Source organism: Salmo salar, chromosome ssa26 (assembly GCF_905237065.1).
Source record: "Salmo salar chromosome ssa26, Ssal_v3.1, whole genome shotgun sequence".
Classification (NCBI taxonomy): Eukaryota; Metazoa; Chordata; class Actinopteri; order Salmoniformes; family Salmonidae; genus Salmo; species Salmo salar.
Window position 1 is genome coordinate 38,850,001 of NC_059467.1, and position 16,241 is coordinate 38,866,241.

Here is a 16,241-nt window from a genome sequence, read left to right on the forward strand (position 1 = left end):
TAACCTGACATGACCATCACAGCATGGTTGATAACCTGACATGACCATCACAGCATGGTTGATAACCTGATGGTTGATAGCCTGACATGACCATCACAGCATGGTTGATAACCTGACATGACCATCACAGCATGGTTGATAACCTGACATGACCATCACAGCATGGTTGATAGCCTGACATGACCCTCACAGCATGGTTGATAATCTGACATGACCATCACAGCATGGTTGATAGCCTGACATGACCATCACAGCATGGTTGATAACCTGACATGACCATCACAGCATGGTTGATAGCCTGACATGACCCTCACAGCATGGTTGATAATCTGACATGACCATCACAGAATGGTTGATAGCCTGACATTACCATCACAGCATGGTTGATAACCTGACATGACCATCACAGCATGGTTGATAACCTGACATGACCATCACAGCATGGTTGATAACCTGACATGACCATCACAGCATGGTTGATAGGCTGACATGACCATCACAGCATGGTTGACAACCTGACATGACCATCACAGCATGGTTGATACATACACCATAGACCAAAAGTATTGGACACGTATGAGAGATATCAACTGAATAGATGTCAGAGGGAGATTAAGCTCAATTGGTAGAACATGGCGCTTGCAACACCAGGGTTGTGGGTTCGATTCCCACGGGGGACCAGTATGAAAACTCACTACTGTAAATTGTGTCTGCTAAATGACAAAAATGATGAAGTGAAAAACAAAGAACCTACAGGCTGATATTGATGACAATGTAATAGCAGCCTAATGCAGGCCTGGAAAAGACATGAGGGTGAAATACAATTACACAGGATTACAAGACATTCATTGGTTTAACACCCAGAAAACCCCATTAATGGATAAATTACTGTAAACTGCATTAGAGTGGAATCCTTCATTTGGGGGTTAAGAAAGCGGTATTAGAGGTCGACCATCTGGAAAAACGGCCTGGGGATCCTGGTACAGTAATCCGGATCTGCTCAATGTCAGCATCACTCGAATTGAGGAGTTCACGGGGTCGATGTGCGGATGAAAACAATCCTGGGAATCGGAATGGTCTGTCACCTCGCTTTGCCCGCCCTGACTGAGATTGGAGCCAGTTTGCATAGCTGTCGCCAAACATCCCACTTCCCCTCCCTCCCTCAGTCCCCAGCTCTCCTTCTCTCCTCTCGCAGGCGCGTTGCATCAGGTGGGAATTCGCTCTATTCGGTCAAGGGCAACAGAGAGCGGTGTGTTTGCACACCATGCAGGTAAATAATCCCAACGGGAACTGTATCACCACATACTTCCTCCCAAATGGAACGTGTTGACTTGTGGGCTGATAGGGGAGACTATCTGCTGTAGCCGTAAGTGCGCCTATTGGAAAGAGTTAGGCTCAGGTAGAATACCTTGGAGTTTTATATGATTCTTTTCATGATTTTACTATTTTTTATAGCCTATTAAGAAGGAGATTTCGAAGAATGACGAAAAGCAACAGGCATCAGACAGAAAGTAAACTAGGCTTGGTTCTGTGACGTTCATTCCTTTACGCGCTCAGACTCGTCACAATTGATATAGCCTGAAGGAAAATACGAATGTACATCTAAAACCCACGCAGTTTGAATTTTAATGTAAATACCTCTCACTGCAGATTATGCCTATAGCCTACAAGAGCTGAGAAACTGCACTGCCATAAATCATTGGGATCAGAAATACTGTAGTTCCTCTGAATAAAAAATATCCTCAAAGTAGCCTAATAATGTATATTGCTATGGTAATGAATTAATTATTTGAAAATATGAACTGTTAATTGTTACATTAGGAAACAATATATAAAATGTTGAGCGATTACAGGCTATATAGTGTAGTTGACTGGGATGTGACCCATCTAAGTTCCACCTAAAAACGGAGCCATCGGCTTAGGATCCATTTCAACTATAAACCATTTGGATCTATTCAGCTCCATGGCATAAACAGTTATGTATTGACACATTCATTGAAACTGTAGCAAAATCAAATCACTTTCTCTAACATTTTCTGATAGGCTTATTGGAAAACTAAACAAAAGCTGTGACATGATTTCGTAATAATAAAAAAAACATTTCAAAGTTATCATAAAGGATGAAATATATTATTAGGCCTACCTCGTGGTTTGTGCAGCATGAAAACAGTTCCCGGAGCGCTAAACGGCTACCTCTCCTTTCCTCTGTATCATTTGGCTCCTACTACTAACGTCTGTCCTCCCGCTGTCTCCTTCTCTCACCACAGTGACGTGACTGCAAAGTCGACCCGAAACCGCCTCGCTCGCTATACGTTCTTCAGGACGATTACAACGTTAAATAACGCCTCCATCTCCAACCTCATTTACATGATAAGTATTTCGCTTTTTAGACATTTAGAATATGAAAAGACCGAGAAGATTTTTTTAAGTGTTACATTTTCCCCTTAATCTCTCTGTCTCCTCCTCTTGTTCTCTCTCTCACACTTTCGCGCGCGCACACACACACAATTCATTTTATAGGTTTCAAATTCTTTAACAGAGACCAAAGGTTTATACACTTCAGCTGTTTACATGTTCTGAATTGACATCTTACATTTAGCCTGTCACATGTAAATTACAGGGACATGTTTGATCAGCAGTAAACTATTGTTAGGATACCTGCTAAAGAATTCCCATCAGCATGACTCAGGTCTGAAACTCTCTAAAGGTATTTACTAGAACAGAGTTCATCTCCTGAAATGATTAGTCATAATACAATGTATCGGTGTGAAATCACAGCAATAGCTAACTTCAGTCACATTCAACCAGTGAACCACATTCACTCCTCATGGATATTCTTTGGTTATGACACCATCAAGGCAAACCATTCAAATGGCAAAAGTAAGAGGCAAAATCAGTGCAGAGGTTGTCTACAGTCTCCAGGCTCTGTGGTGCTTCCTCTCCCAGCCTCACCTTGTTAAACATACAGTAGAAACCCACTGATCGCAGAGCAGCTGATAGACGGAGTGGAGGGAGGAGAGTGGAGGCATGGGAAACAGTTGGATGTCAACCTGCTCTGTGTGTTTTTATGAGGCCATTTACTTCTACTGAGTGGAGACAGACAGACAGACAGACAGACAGACAGACAGACAGACAGACACAGACAGACAGACAGACAGACAGACAGACAGACAGACAGACAGACAGACAGACAGACAGACAGACAGACAGACAGACAGACAGACAGACAGACAGAGAGAGAGAGAGACAGAAAGACACAGAGAGAGAGACAGAGAGAGAGACAGAGAGATTAAGTGAGAGAGAGAGACACAGAGAGAGAGAGAGACAGAGAAAGAGAGAGAGATACAGACAGAGAAAGAATTGAATTTAATTGAAAGAGAGAGAGCAGGAGGAGGATAGTTACTGAGGAGGGGAGACAGCAAGAGAAAGGGGTTGAAGAAAAGGAGAAAGGAAAATAATGCATGGAAAAGACAGGAGTCCTTTTTGATTTATTCTTATTTAACTAGGCAAGTCAGTTAAGAACACCTTTTTATTTACAATGACAGCCTACCTGGTAACAGTGGATACCTGCCTTGTTCAGGGGCAGAACAACAGATTTTTACCTTGTCAGCTCAGGGATTTCATCTAGCAACCTTTCGGTTACTGGCCCAACGCACTAACCACTAGGCTACCTGCTACCCCAGGTCCTAAAGTCCTAAAGTCCTGGGTTGCTGACTGAGTGAGAATGACCCCGTATTCAGACCCTCCAAATCTAAACACTGTGGTAGATGAATTTATGACTACCACAGTCATGATATTGTAGCACATTTGGGCAGTAGCCCCAACCTGGAATCGAACCCCAGTCCAACAACCCAACACCTTAGTCAACAGATCTGAACCTCTCGACGAGGTCACCAGGGGTTGGGTTAAGGTCCCCCCACGCTTCTCTATACCAAGTCCTTCACATGCGCACATAGCTAGGTGTTGGGTTAAGGTTGATACAATATAATATAGTCCTATAGGTGATGTGAGGTTTGAGGTCAGAGTGTATTAAGGAGGCATCGTAACAAGCTGGTTACAATGGAATTGCCTCAGCTTTGTGTTAGTCTGTTACTGACGTCATACTGTCTCTATAGCCCACTTCATGTCCTCTTTCTCTCATGTCAATCATTCTCCCTACAATCCTTCTATAAGCTACTGCAGCCATTTCATGTACACCTTTATGCTGTTGACATCATCAGTTTGTAACATGTGGGGTAGGTGCCAGGGCTGAGTGGTAACCCAAAGTAACAAGTTACTGAAACAGAAGCAGCAGTCTCATGTATAAAACAGCACACATTTTTTTACATTTTACATTTTAGTCATTTAGCAGACGCTCTTATACAGAGCGACTTACAGTAGTGAATGCATACATTTCATACATTTTTTCCCTGTGCTGGCCCCCCGTGGGAATCGAACCCACCACCCTGGCGTTGCAAACACCTACAGGGAAGGCCACACACACACACACACACACAGCGAGAGAGAGACTATTTGCACATCGTTACAACACTGTATATAGACATAATGACATTTGAAATGTCTTTATTCTTTTGGAACTTCTGTGAGTGTAATGTTTACTGTTAATTTCACTTTTGTTTATTATCTACTTCAATTGCTTTGGCAATGTTTACATATGTTTCCCATGCCAATAAAGCCCTTGAATTGAATTGAGAGTGAGAGGGAGGAGGGGCCGAGGACACAGATCTGAAACTTAACACCTGTCCACAGACACCCTCAGGTGGCAAAGCCTCCATAATGATGTGACTGAACACAGCCCCCATGTTGTCTACAGTTTAGTAAACATCCAGTGTGGTCGGAATCTCATGATTGTTTGGCAACTTGTCAGAGGCCACACAGACTCACTCACGCTCATGCAGGAAGGCAGGCACGCACACACCCACCCACGCAGAACACACACAAACAACCACACACACTTCATCCAGTCTGAAGGGGATAGATCTAGTATGAAGGGGATAGATCCTGTCTGAAGGGGATAGCTAGTCTGAAGGGGATAGATCTAGTCTGAAGGGGATAGATCCTGTCTGAAGGGGATAGTGCCTGTCTGAAGGGGATAGATCCTGTCTGAAGGGGATAGCTAGTCTGAAGGGGATAGATCCTGTTTGAAGGGGATAGATCTAGTCTGAAGGGGATAGATCCTGTCTGAAGGGGATAGATCCTGTCTGAAGGGGATAGCTAGTCTGAAGGGTATAGATCCTGTCTGAAGGGGATAGATCCTGTCTGAAGGGGATAGATCTAGTCTGAAGGGGATAGATCCTGTCTGAAGGGGATAGATCCTGTCTGAAGGGGATAGATCTAGTCTGAAGGGGATAGATCCTGTCTGAAGGGGATAGATCTAGTCTGAAGGGGATAGATCTAGTCTGAAGGGGATAGATCCTGTCTGAAGGGGATAGATCCTGTCTGAAGGGGATAGATCTAGTCTGAAGGGGATAGATCCTGTCTGAAGGGGATAGATCTAGTCTGAAGGGGATAGATCTAGTCTGAAGGGGATAGATCCTGTCTGAAGGGGATAGATCTAGTCTGAAGGGGATAGATCCTGTCTGAAGGGGTTAGATCATCAGACTGAGATCCTCACTGGAGAAGCCCCCATTTCTATAGAAATATAATCCATTGTCATGGAAATGGGATGCATAAAGGTGATACATTGAACTCAAGGCGTTGAGTCCGTCATGAGTACTGAAAGGAAGACTGAATATTACAGATCAACTCTCAAAGACACAATGCTGGAGAAGAATGAAGAAGGCAACTGTGCCGGTGGAAACCGGTTTGACAGGGGATGGTTACATTCTCCAACATTTTGTATGTGTGTGTGTGTGTGTGTGTGTGTGTGTGTGTGAGTGTGTGAGTGAGTGAGTGAGTGAGAGGGTTTGTGTGTGTGTTGGAGTGTGTATGTGTGTAAGAGAGCGAGATAGAGAGACAGAGACAGAAAGTATGTGTGTGGGGGGTGCATTTGCTTGAGTCTCCTCCCTCTCCCTGTCACCTAATTTCCTAGATGATTATAGATAAAAAAATTAAAAAAAGTTCTAGAGAAGAGAGAAAGAGAGAGAATGTTTTGAGAAATTCCAATGAAGAGAAAAATGAAAGGAGAAACATTCAGAGAGATGGATGCTTAAGACAACTAAAACCCTCCAAAGAAGAAAGAGAAAAAGATAAGATACATTCAGACACACATCTTTAGACATTCTCCAGAAGCACACATTCTGGGAGGTCACATTCAGAGGAAACAGGTCCCAGAGCAGTAACTGTTAAAACACAATGTAACACGCCTACAAGCAGAACAATACCGACTGTTCCACGGTGTGACTAAATACAGACCAGAGAGCAGGTGAACTCACATGAAAGACAAAGCTCAGGACGATGTCAAAAGCTCTAAATGAAATTCCACAACTCCTCCGGACACTAACAACAGAAACCCAAAATAAGAGCTGACTGGAAGTCTTAAACTTCCAAAATAGGACTCAAGGCAGTGGTGGAGCACTCACAAAGCATGTTGAGAACATAGAACTAAAGCTCACTAAGCATGTTGAGAACATAGAACTAAAACTCACAAAGCATGTTGAGAACATAGAACTAAAACTCACTAAGCATGTTGAGAACATAGAACTAAAACTCACAAAGCATGTTGAGAACATAGAACTAAAGCTCACAAAGCATGTTGAGAACATAGAACTAAAGCTCACAAAGCATGTTGAGAACATAGAACTAAAGCTCACAAAGCATGTTGAGAACATAGAACTAAAGCTCACTAAGCATGTTGAGAACATAGAACTAAAACTCACAAAGCATGTTGAGAACATAGAACTAAAGCTCACAAAGCATGTTGAGAACATAGAACTAAAGCTCACAAAGCATGTTGAGAACACAGAACTAAAACTCACAAAGCATGTTGAGAACATAGAACTAAAGCTCACAAAGCATGTTGAGAACATAGAACTAAAGCTCACTAAGCATGTTGAGAACACAGAACTAAAGCTCACAAAGCATGTTGAGAACATAGAACTAAAACTCACTAAGCATGTTGAGAACACAAAACTAAAACTCACTAATCATGTTGAGAACACAGAACTAGAATGATTATATTTCTATGGATGAGATTAACTGATCATGTTGTCCTTTTTTCCCCAAGTGGAAATGCACTAGGTTGAAATACACTAGTCCTCAACTGGCAGCTTCATTAAATAGTACCCGCAAAACACCAGTCTCAACGTCAACAGTGAAGAGGTGACTCCGGGATGCTGGCCTTCTAGGCAGAGTTGTAAAGAAAAAGCCATATATCAGACTGGCCAATAAAAGGAAAAAGATTAAGATGGGCAAAAGAACACAGACACTGGACAGAGGAACTCTGCCTAGAAGGCCAGCATCCCGGAGTCGCCTCTTCACTGTTGACTATGAGACTGGTGTTTTGCGGGTGCTATTTAATGAAGCTGCCAGCTGAGGACTTGTGAGGCGTCTGTTTCTCAAACTAGACACTCCTTGCTCTTTCTCAGTTGTGCACCGGGGCCTCCCACTCCTCTTTCTATTCTGGTTAGAGCCAGTTTGCACTGTTCTGTGAAGGGAGTAGTACACAGCGTTGTACGAGATCTTCAGTTTCTTGGCAATTTCTCACATGGAATAGCCTTCATTTCTCAGAACAAGAATAGACAAGTTCTTTGTTTTTGGACATTTTGAGCCTGTAATCGAACCCACAAATGCTGATGCTCCAGATACTCAACTAGTCTAAAGAAGGCCAGTTTCATTGCTTCTTTAATCAGAACAACAGTTTTCAGCTGTGCTAACATAATTGCAAAGGGGTTTTCTAATGATCAGTTAACCTTTTAAAATGATAAACTTGGATTAGCTAACACAACATGCCATTGGAACACAGGAGAGATGGTTACTGATAATGGGCCTCTGTAGCCTATGTAGATATTCCATTAAGAATCTACCGTTTCCAGCTACAATAGTCATTTACAACATTAACAATGTCTACACTGTATTTCTGATCAATTTGATGTTATTTTAATGGACAAAAAAAATGTGCTTTTCTTTCAAAAACAAGGACATTTCTAAGTGACCCCACACTTTCGAACAGTAGTGTACCTATATAGGTATGATATATTGTATGCTAATGAGAAACCTTTATACACACACAAGATTACCTATAACATAATATTTTTTGTAAAAATGTATTTATAGACTGGAGCAGCACATTTGTGGTGAGTTAAACAGCTGTAGCTAGAAGGTCCAAATGTAGTTACAGGAGAATATTACACTTGAATTCAGACCTGTCTCTTTGCCTTACTGACTGTCAGTGTCAAGCCTGCAGCCTGGAAACCATGCAGGTTGGTATTTATTGGGATGACACAAGTAATGGAGGCAGCTCTGCAGAGTGGTCACTCGCTGGCACAGCCACAAAGTCATAAAATCTGATTTTAAACCTTACCCTAACCTTAACCACACTGCTAACCCTAATGATGGCTAACCATGGCCTTAAATTAACACCAAAAAGCTAATTTTAGTTATCATGAATTTTTACAATATTGACTTCGCTGCTAGCCAATCTAGCAGAAACCACTCAGTGCTGCCTCCAGGGCAAGACTCATGACAATAAATGTCAACCTGCGAAAAACATCCACATAAACTAGTTCTACTGCTCTCCTTAGCCCTGTTTATACCTGGTGCTAACATGCATCCTATGTCCTGATCTTGTCCAAATTCTCATTGTCACCACATTTACAGGTGTAGGCGATTAAATGACACATTCATCAGATTGTGATCAGATCTTCCTGACCTCCGGATCTGGATGGTCAAACCATTTAAATGATCATTATACCAACTACTAAAATCATTGACAGGAAGCACCATTGACCTAAGTCTTATGGCACAAGTAATTGCCTTAAATTCAATAAATTCATAATATTTTGAAAGAATTTCTGTCAAATATCAGGTCACAATGTGGACACAGTGGACGGATGAGACACATTTTAACACCATGTGTAGACGCAACAAAATTTGATCAGCTCCTTCCGTGACCTCCAACTGCTCTTAAATACTAGTAAAACTAAATGCATGCTCTTCAACCGATCGCTGCCCGTACCTGCCCGCCCGTCCAGCATCACTACTCTGGACGGTTCTTACTTAGAATATGTGGACAACTACAAATACCTAGGTGTCTGGTTAGACTGTAAGCTCTCCTTCCAGACTCACATCAAACATCTCCAATCCAAAATTAAATCTAGAATCGGCCTTCTATTTCGCAACAAAGCATCCTTCACTCATGCTTCCAAACATACCCTCGTAGAACTGACTATTCTACCGATCCAAGACTTCGGCGATGTCATTTACAAAATAGCCTCCAATACCCTACTCAATAAACTGGATGATTTCTATCACCGTGCCATATGTTTTGTCACCAAAGCCCCATATACTACCCACCACTGCGACCTGTACGCTCTCGTTGGCTGGCCCTCGCTTCAAACTCGTCGCCAAACCCACTGGCTCCAGGTCATCTACAAGACCCTGCTAGGTAAAGTCCCCCCTTATCTCAGCTCACTGGTCACCATAGCAGCACCCACCTGTAGCACGCGCTCCAGCAGGTATATCTCTCTGGTCACCCCTAAAGCCAACTCCTCCTTTGGTCGTCTCTCCTTCCAGTTCTCTGCTGCCAATGACTGGAACGAACTACAAAAATCTCTAAAACTGGAAACACTTATCTCCCTCACTAGCTTTAAGCCCCAACTGTCAGAGCAGCTCACAGATCACTGCACCTGTACATAGCCCATCTATAATTTAGCCCAAACAACTACCACTTCCCCTACTGTATTTATTTATTTATTTTGCTCCTTTGCACCCCATTATTTCTATTTCTACTTTGCACTTTCTTCCACTACAAATCTACCATTCCAGTGTTTTACTTGCTATATTGTATTTACTTTGCCACCATGGCCTTTTTTGCCTTTACCTCCCTTATCTCACCTCATTTGCTCACTTTGTATATAGACTTATTTTTCTACTGTATTATGTTTGTTTTACTCCATGTGTAACTCTGTGTTGTTGTATGTGTCGAACTGCTTTGCTTTATCTTGGCCATGTCGCAATTGTAAATGAGAACTTGTTCTCAACTTGCCTACCTGGTTAAATAAAGGTAAAATAAAAAAATAAAAAGATCATATTCATCAGATCATGAAACTCACATGTTAGCGCAAGGTGTAAACGAGGCTCTGTTCAGATGTAATTGTGTTTCTTAAACCAGCCATCAACAGTGACTGTACAAAACATTAGGAATACCTTCCCCCTTTTGCCCTCAGAACAGCCTCAATTAGTTTTTACTTTTTAAAAACATTTTAGTCATTTTAGCAGACGCTCTTATCCAGAGCGACTTACAGTAGTGATTGCATACATTTCATTTCATGCATTTTTTTTTTGTACTAGTTGGGGCATGGACTCTACAAGGTGTCCTTCCACAGGGATGCTGGTCCATTTTGACTCCAATGCTTCCCGCAGTTGTGTCAAGTTGGCTGGATGTCCTTTGGGTGGAGGACCATTCTTGATACACACGGGAAACTGTTGAGCATGAAAAACCTTGCAGAATTGCAGTTCTTGACACAAACTTGGGCGCCTAGCACCTACTACCATACCCTGTTCAAATGCACTTAAATCTTTCACCCTTTGAATGGCAAACATACACAATCCATCTCTCAGTTGTCTCAAAGCTTGAAAATCCTTTAACCTGTCTTCTCCCCTTCATCTACAATGATTGAAGTGGATTTAACAAGTGACATCAATAAGGGATCATAGCTTTCACCTGGATTCACCTGGTCAGTCTATGTCATGGAAAGAGCCTGTTCCTAATGTTTTGTACACTCAGCGTATTATAGCTGCAAAACAGAAGACATCTCTCTCACACACACACACAAACACACCTCCCCTCTCTTTCACACACATACACTTGTGCTGAAATGTCACTAAACAGCTCTTTGGTTAACACACTTAGAGAACTAGTCCACAAGGTGAAAGCAATGTTGGCTCTCCTCTTTCAGTTCCTGTTCTGGGAAAATGAACCAACTTTATTTCCTTCACTTTCTCCTTCAAACGTATCACGCATGCAATGTCAGAGGAGAATGATTGCTTTAGGGCTGATGTGGTTATTAATTAGCTAAATGTATTTGGTTAGTGATTGTTCCCGGTATAATGGGTGGATTCAGAGGCGGCAGGTGGGAGGAGCTATCGAAGGACGGACTCATGTAATGGCTGGAATTAAAACGTTTTTTTTTTTTACAGTTCCACTGATTCCATTCCAGCCATTACAATGAGCCCATCCTCCTATAACTCCGCCCACCAGCCTCCTCTGGTGGATTGCAGTCTACTCCCTCATTCAGTGTGAGGACAGATTATCTAGATGGACGCCACTGTTTATGACCAACATGAGTCTCTTCTCTTTTAGGATACAGTGTTCCCATGACACAGTGGGTACATGGGATATCATCCCCACATCATCAGGCTGGCATCTCCATGTAAACAGATTCCCATTGGCATGGAGACATGGAAACCAGCTCAGTCTCACCCAGTGTCAATGCATTCCACTCTGTTCATCTCCCACATATCAAACGATGTATCAATATTCATATGCTTTTCAGCTGTAGGCCTAGAACAGGGGTTTGTGTTTCACAAGCCCGGCATCTCTCCCAGTGATGCCCGCACTGGAATCCCAAACGCCCACACCCCACCCTGCCCAGAGGACAGCGCCCTCCTTCATAGGGCCGTGGTGGGAGAACAGGGGCGCTTTTGTTTTCGGGAGGGTACAGGGGAACGTTGTCTGCATTGTGGTCGTGCGGACAATCATATTTTATTCAACAGGCCGCTGGCTCTTGGCGGGGGCTAGGCCACAATGTCAGCCGTCCATTGTCAGAGGGAATAGTCTGTTCCAAGACAGGGTGAGCAGCATCACAGTCTGATCTTCCTGCCTCAGTGTGTTCTCTCTCTGTAAGCTATACAACATCTGTCACGTAGTGGACACGCAGACAGACAGACACCATACTCCCCTTTTCTCCCTCCCTGGCGCTCTCTCTACATCTCTCCCTCACACACATCATAGGGAAGGAGCAGTGCTCTCAGGTTTTAGAGGTTTTCAGTACGACTTACGCAAGGAGAAGTAACTGTTCTCCACCATAGGTTACTGTGTGGTTATGAAAGTGAAGTGAGTTGCCAAGGGAAACCTCTCACTCTCACCTCCATAGCCAAACTCAGACCCTTTGAAGCCTCTGTGGTATTGAAGAGGACCTGGATGTGAACACTAAAGGTCTAAGTGTGACGATGGCTAGAGATGCCAATCACAGTGCTTTTAGGTAGTTTCCTTTCCAGGTTTCCATGACAGGTGAAAAGGGAAATTCTAGTCTAATAACCTTCACACTGTCAAACACAGACTTATTACAAAGGTGAGATAAGACAAGTTTTTATGTATGACTGGGACTGGGCCAATACAGTGGAATTCATCCATCTACCAGCCAGACCAGGAAAAACAGTCAAACATGCAGTCAAACTGACCCTTAAAAACATGCCTTTCTTGTAAGAGATGTGGTTCTAGATGAAATGTAGATTGACCGGTTAACTGTGAATTTTGACTAAACGGACCGGTTAAGTGCACATTTTGAGTAAACGGACCGGTTAAGTGTACATTTTCAGTAAACGGCCTGTCAGAGTACTGCTGTGGTACGTGAGAAACATTTACCCACCATGTGCAGCTCATAATGCCACTCTCCTGTCATATGGCCTTGTCATATCTAGACAACAACCCTGTCTTCTTTATACCGTCTTGTTTATATGTGAAAGGGGTAGGAGGTAAAACGTGGTAAATTAAAGCCCGCCACAACACCTAGCCATGGATTGCATCCTGTTTTTTAAACATGCAGACATCTCAATGACATCTCAGTACCTTGATGTAAGTAAACAGACATCTCAATGACATCTCAGTACCTTGATGTAAGTAAACAGACATCTCAATGACATCTCAGTACCTTGATGTAAGTAAACAGACATCTCAATGACATCTCAGTACCTTGATGTAAGTAAACAGACATCTCAATGACATCTCAGTACCTTGATGTAAGTAAACAGACACGTAGAGATTCATTAAACCATTTCAACGTCCATGTTTAGTAGGAAATGTATTTTCACATCAGAAAATAATCAGTGTCTAACACAGCTACATTTGAAAAGAAAAAAAATATTCAAATGCAGTCTGCATAAATCTGTTCAAAATGGAGGCAAACCCTTAAAGAAAAATGATCTTAAAAGCCCAGTGCAGTCAAAAACGTGATTTTTCTGTGTTACATATTTCCACAGAGGTTGAAATAATACTGTGAAATTGTGAAAATGATAAAGCCCTTTTAGTGGAAGAGCTGTTTGAAAAGACTGCATGAACTTTCAGACTGTTTTGGTGGGATGGAGATTTGACCTGCTCAAATGACCAATAAGATTCTTATTGAACCTAGGTTACAAAGTTCCAAACCTCGCTGCCAATAACAGCTAGTTTTCAGTTTTCCCTTCCCCACTCAGACCACTCCCAGACAGTCCTAGTAACATTCTTGATTGATAAATTGCTCTGTGCTAAGAAGCCATCGGTTTTATTTTGACCATTTTAATTGAAAATAATCACAGTAAGGTACTTAACTGTTACCCAGAAATGATTTGATATTGAGACAAAACAGCTGCATTAGACCTTTAAGAGATATATATATATATATATGTATGTAAGTATACAATATGTCATCGAATAAACGCATAGGGAATCTTCTCTGAAAAACAATGAAAAGTGCATTGAACAAGAAACAATTACGACCACAATTTTCTTCTGTGAAAAATACATCTATAAGTGAGATAAAATGTACATTTGTCAAGAAAAACCAGAGTATAAAGGCTTTTTTTCTGTTTTCTTCTTATTTTACCTCAGATACAGCAGTTAAGGTAATAGCATTTCATTAGAATAAAAGATGACAAAAAGCAGTGTTAGAATTGCACCAACTCTGTTCGGATCCACAACTCGTCATGAGAAAATGACTTTTTGAAGCACAAAAGGTAAGTATCTATATTATATAAAATTCTTCCTGGAAAGAACCAATGTGACAAAACTGCTCTTTTTACAAAATGTACATTATATGTATATACATTTGGCGATCCATTGTGAGAAAACATGTTTTACATATATATCTATGAATATATATTTATATAATAACCCCCGCCCATTTATTTACTCATCAAATATCTGACTAAAGACTTGATTCAATCTGTAGTGCTGAAGATCTCAGCACGATAGAAATGTATAAGCGATGTTCCCGTGTTCGCGGAGACTGCATTCACGGTGAACTCTGCATATGTCGGCTCAATCACTATTTACCTTTAAAACTGCGCCACGTCGCTGATCTTCAGCACAACCGATTGAATCGAACCCAAAAGTTTGCTGTAGGTAGGCAAGGGTCTGCTTTCTGATTGGCTGTTCTCTATTTCCTATGTTAATCTCTGCCTATCTAGTGCATGCTCATTGGTTGCGATCTTTCATGATTTGCAAAACAAATACAAAACTACATAAGAAAAATAAGTCTATGAAAAGGTCCACTAGCAGTTTGCTAGTTGTATATATATCTTTTCTTTACTAAAAAACCCAGATTGTCCTCCTCTGTGGTTTCAGAGGCGTCTAGCCAATCAGGTAGTGCTGAAATGCTGGACCTCCTCTTCTCATCATGGTGGCAGCGCTGCTTCCTCTGGTCATCCAGTTAGCACATTAAAACAGGAGGACAGGAGGTTGATGCTCTGTCAGCTGACTATAGCTCCCCTGCCTCTTATTCCATCTCTCTGGGCTGTAGGACGACATCTCTGTCAGCTGACTATAGCTCCCCTGCCTCTTATTCCATCTCTCTGGGCTGTAGGACGACATCTCTGTCAGCTGACTATAGCTCCCCTGCCTCTTATTCCATCTCTCTGGGCTGTAGGACGACATGTCTGTCAGCTGACTATAGCTCCCCTGCCTCTTATTCCATCTCTCTGGGCTGTAGGACGACATCTCTGTCAGCTGACTATAGCTCCCCTGCCTCTTATTCCATCTCTCTGGGCTGTAGGACGACATCTCTGTCAGCTGACTATAGCTCCCCTGCCTCTTATTCCATCTCTCTGGGCTGTAGGACGACATGTCTGTCAGCTGACTATAGCTCCCCTGCCTCTTATTCCATCTCTCTGGGCTGTAGGACGACATCTCTGTCAGCTGACTATAGCTCCCCTGCCTCTTATTCCATCTCTCTGGGCTGTAGGACGACATCTCTGTCAGCTGACTATAGCTCCCCTGCCTCTTATTCCATCTCTCTGGGCTGTAGGACGACATCTCTGTCAGCTGACTATAGCTCCCCTGCCTCTTATTCCATCTCTCTGGGCTGTAGGACGACATCTCTGTCAGCTGACTATAGCTCCCCTGCCTCTTATTCCATCTCTCTGGGCTGTAGGACGACATCTCTGTCAGCTGACTATAGCTCCCCTGCCTCTTATTCCATCTCTCTGGGCTGTAGGACGACATGTCTGTCAGCTGACTATAGCTCCCCTGCCTCTTATTCCATCTCTCTGGGCTGTAGGACGACATCTCTGTCAGCTGACTATAGCTCCCCTGCCTCTTATTCCATCTCTCTGGGCTGTAGGACGACATGTCTGTCAGCTGACTATAGCTCCCCTGCCTCTTATTCCATCTCTCTGGGCTGTAGGACGACATCTCTGTCAGCTGACTATAGCTCCCCTGCCTCTTATTCCATCTCTCTGGGCTGTAGGACGACATCTCTGTCCCTCCCTCCCTCCTTCCATCCCTCTCTCCCTCTTCACTATAGACCCCTTCCCATCGCTCACTCTGCTTTAGGCAGACCTCCCCCTTTCTGTCCTTCACTCGGTCTCTCTCCCTCCATGCTGTAGGCAGGCCTCTCTCCCTCCATCTCTCTGTCCGTGCTATAGACAGGTCTCTCTCCCTCCATCTCCCTCTCTGTCCGTGCTATAGGCAGGCCTCTCTCCCTCCATCTCTCTGTCCGTGCTATAGACAGGTCTCTCTCCCTCCATCTCTCTGTCCATGCTATAGGCAGGCCTCTCTCCCTCCATCTCTCTGTCCGTGCTATAGGCAGGCCTCTCTCCCTCCATCCCTGTCTGTGCTATAGGCAGGCCTCTCTCCCTCCATCCCTGTCTGTGCTATAGGCAGGCCT

The 16,241-nt window shown here is 43.0% G+C and overlaps 1 protein-coding gene across 2 annotated transcripts in view; it reads right to left on the bottom strand.

The window, feature by feature from the left end:
• Nucleotides 1–9,649, bottom strand: part of LOC106587614 (DEP domain-containing protein 7) — a 27,487-nt gene extending 17,838 nt beyond the window's left edge. The window contains exon 1 of one of the 2 annotated variants that reach the window (XM_045708696.1): nt 9,594–9,649. Coding sequence is in view for 1 of the 2 variants with exons in the window: in XM_045708694.1 (XP_045564650.1) it covers nt 2,144–2,162 (19 nt within the window). In the remaining variant the exon portion in view is untranslated. Of the gene's footprint in view, nt 1–2,143; nt 2,452–9,593 lie in introns of those variants that run through there. The other variant, XM_045708694.1, reaches the window with a different exon arrangement.
• Between the last annotated feature and the right edge of the window lie 6,592 nt (nt 9,650–16,241).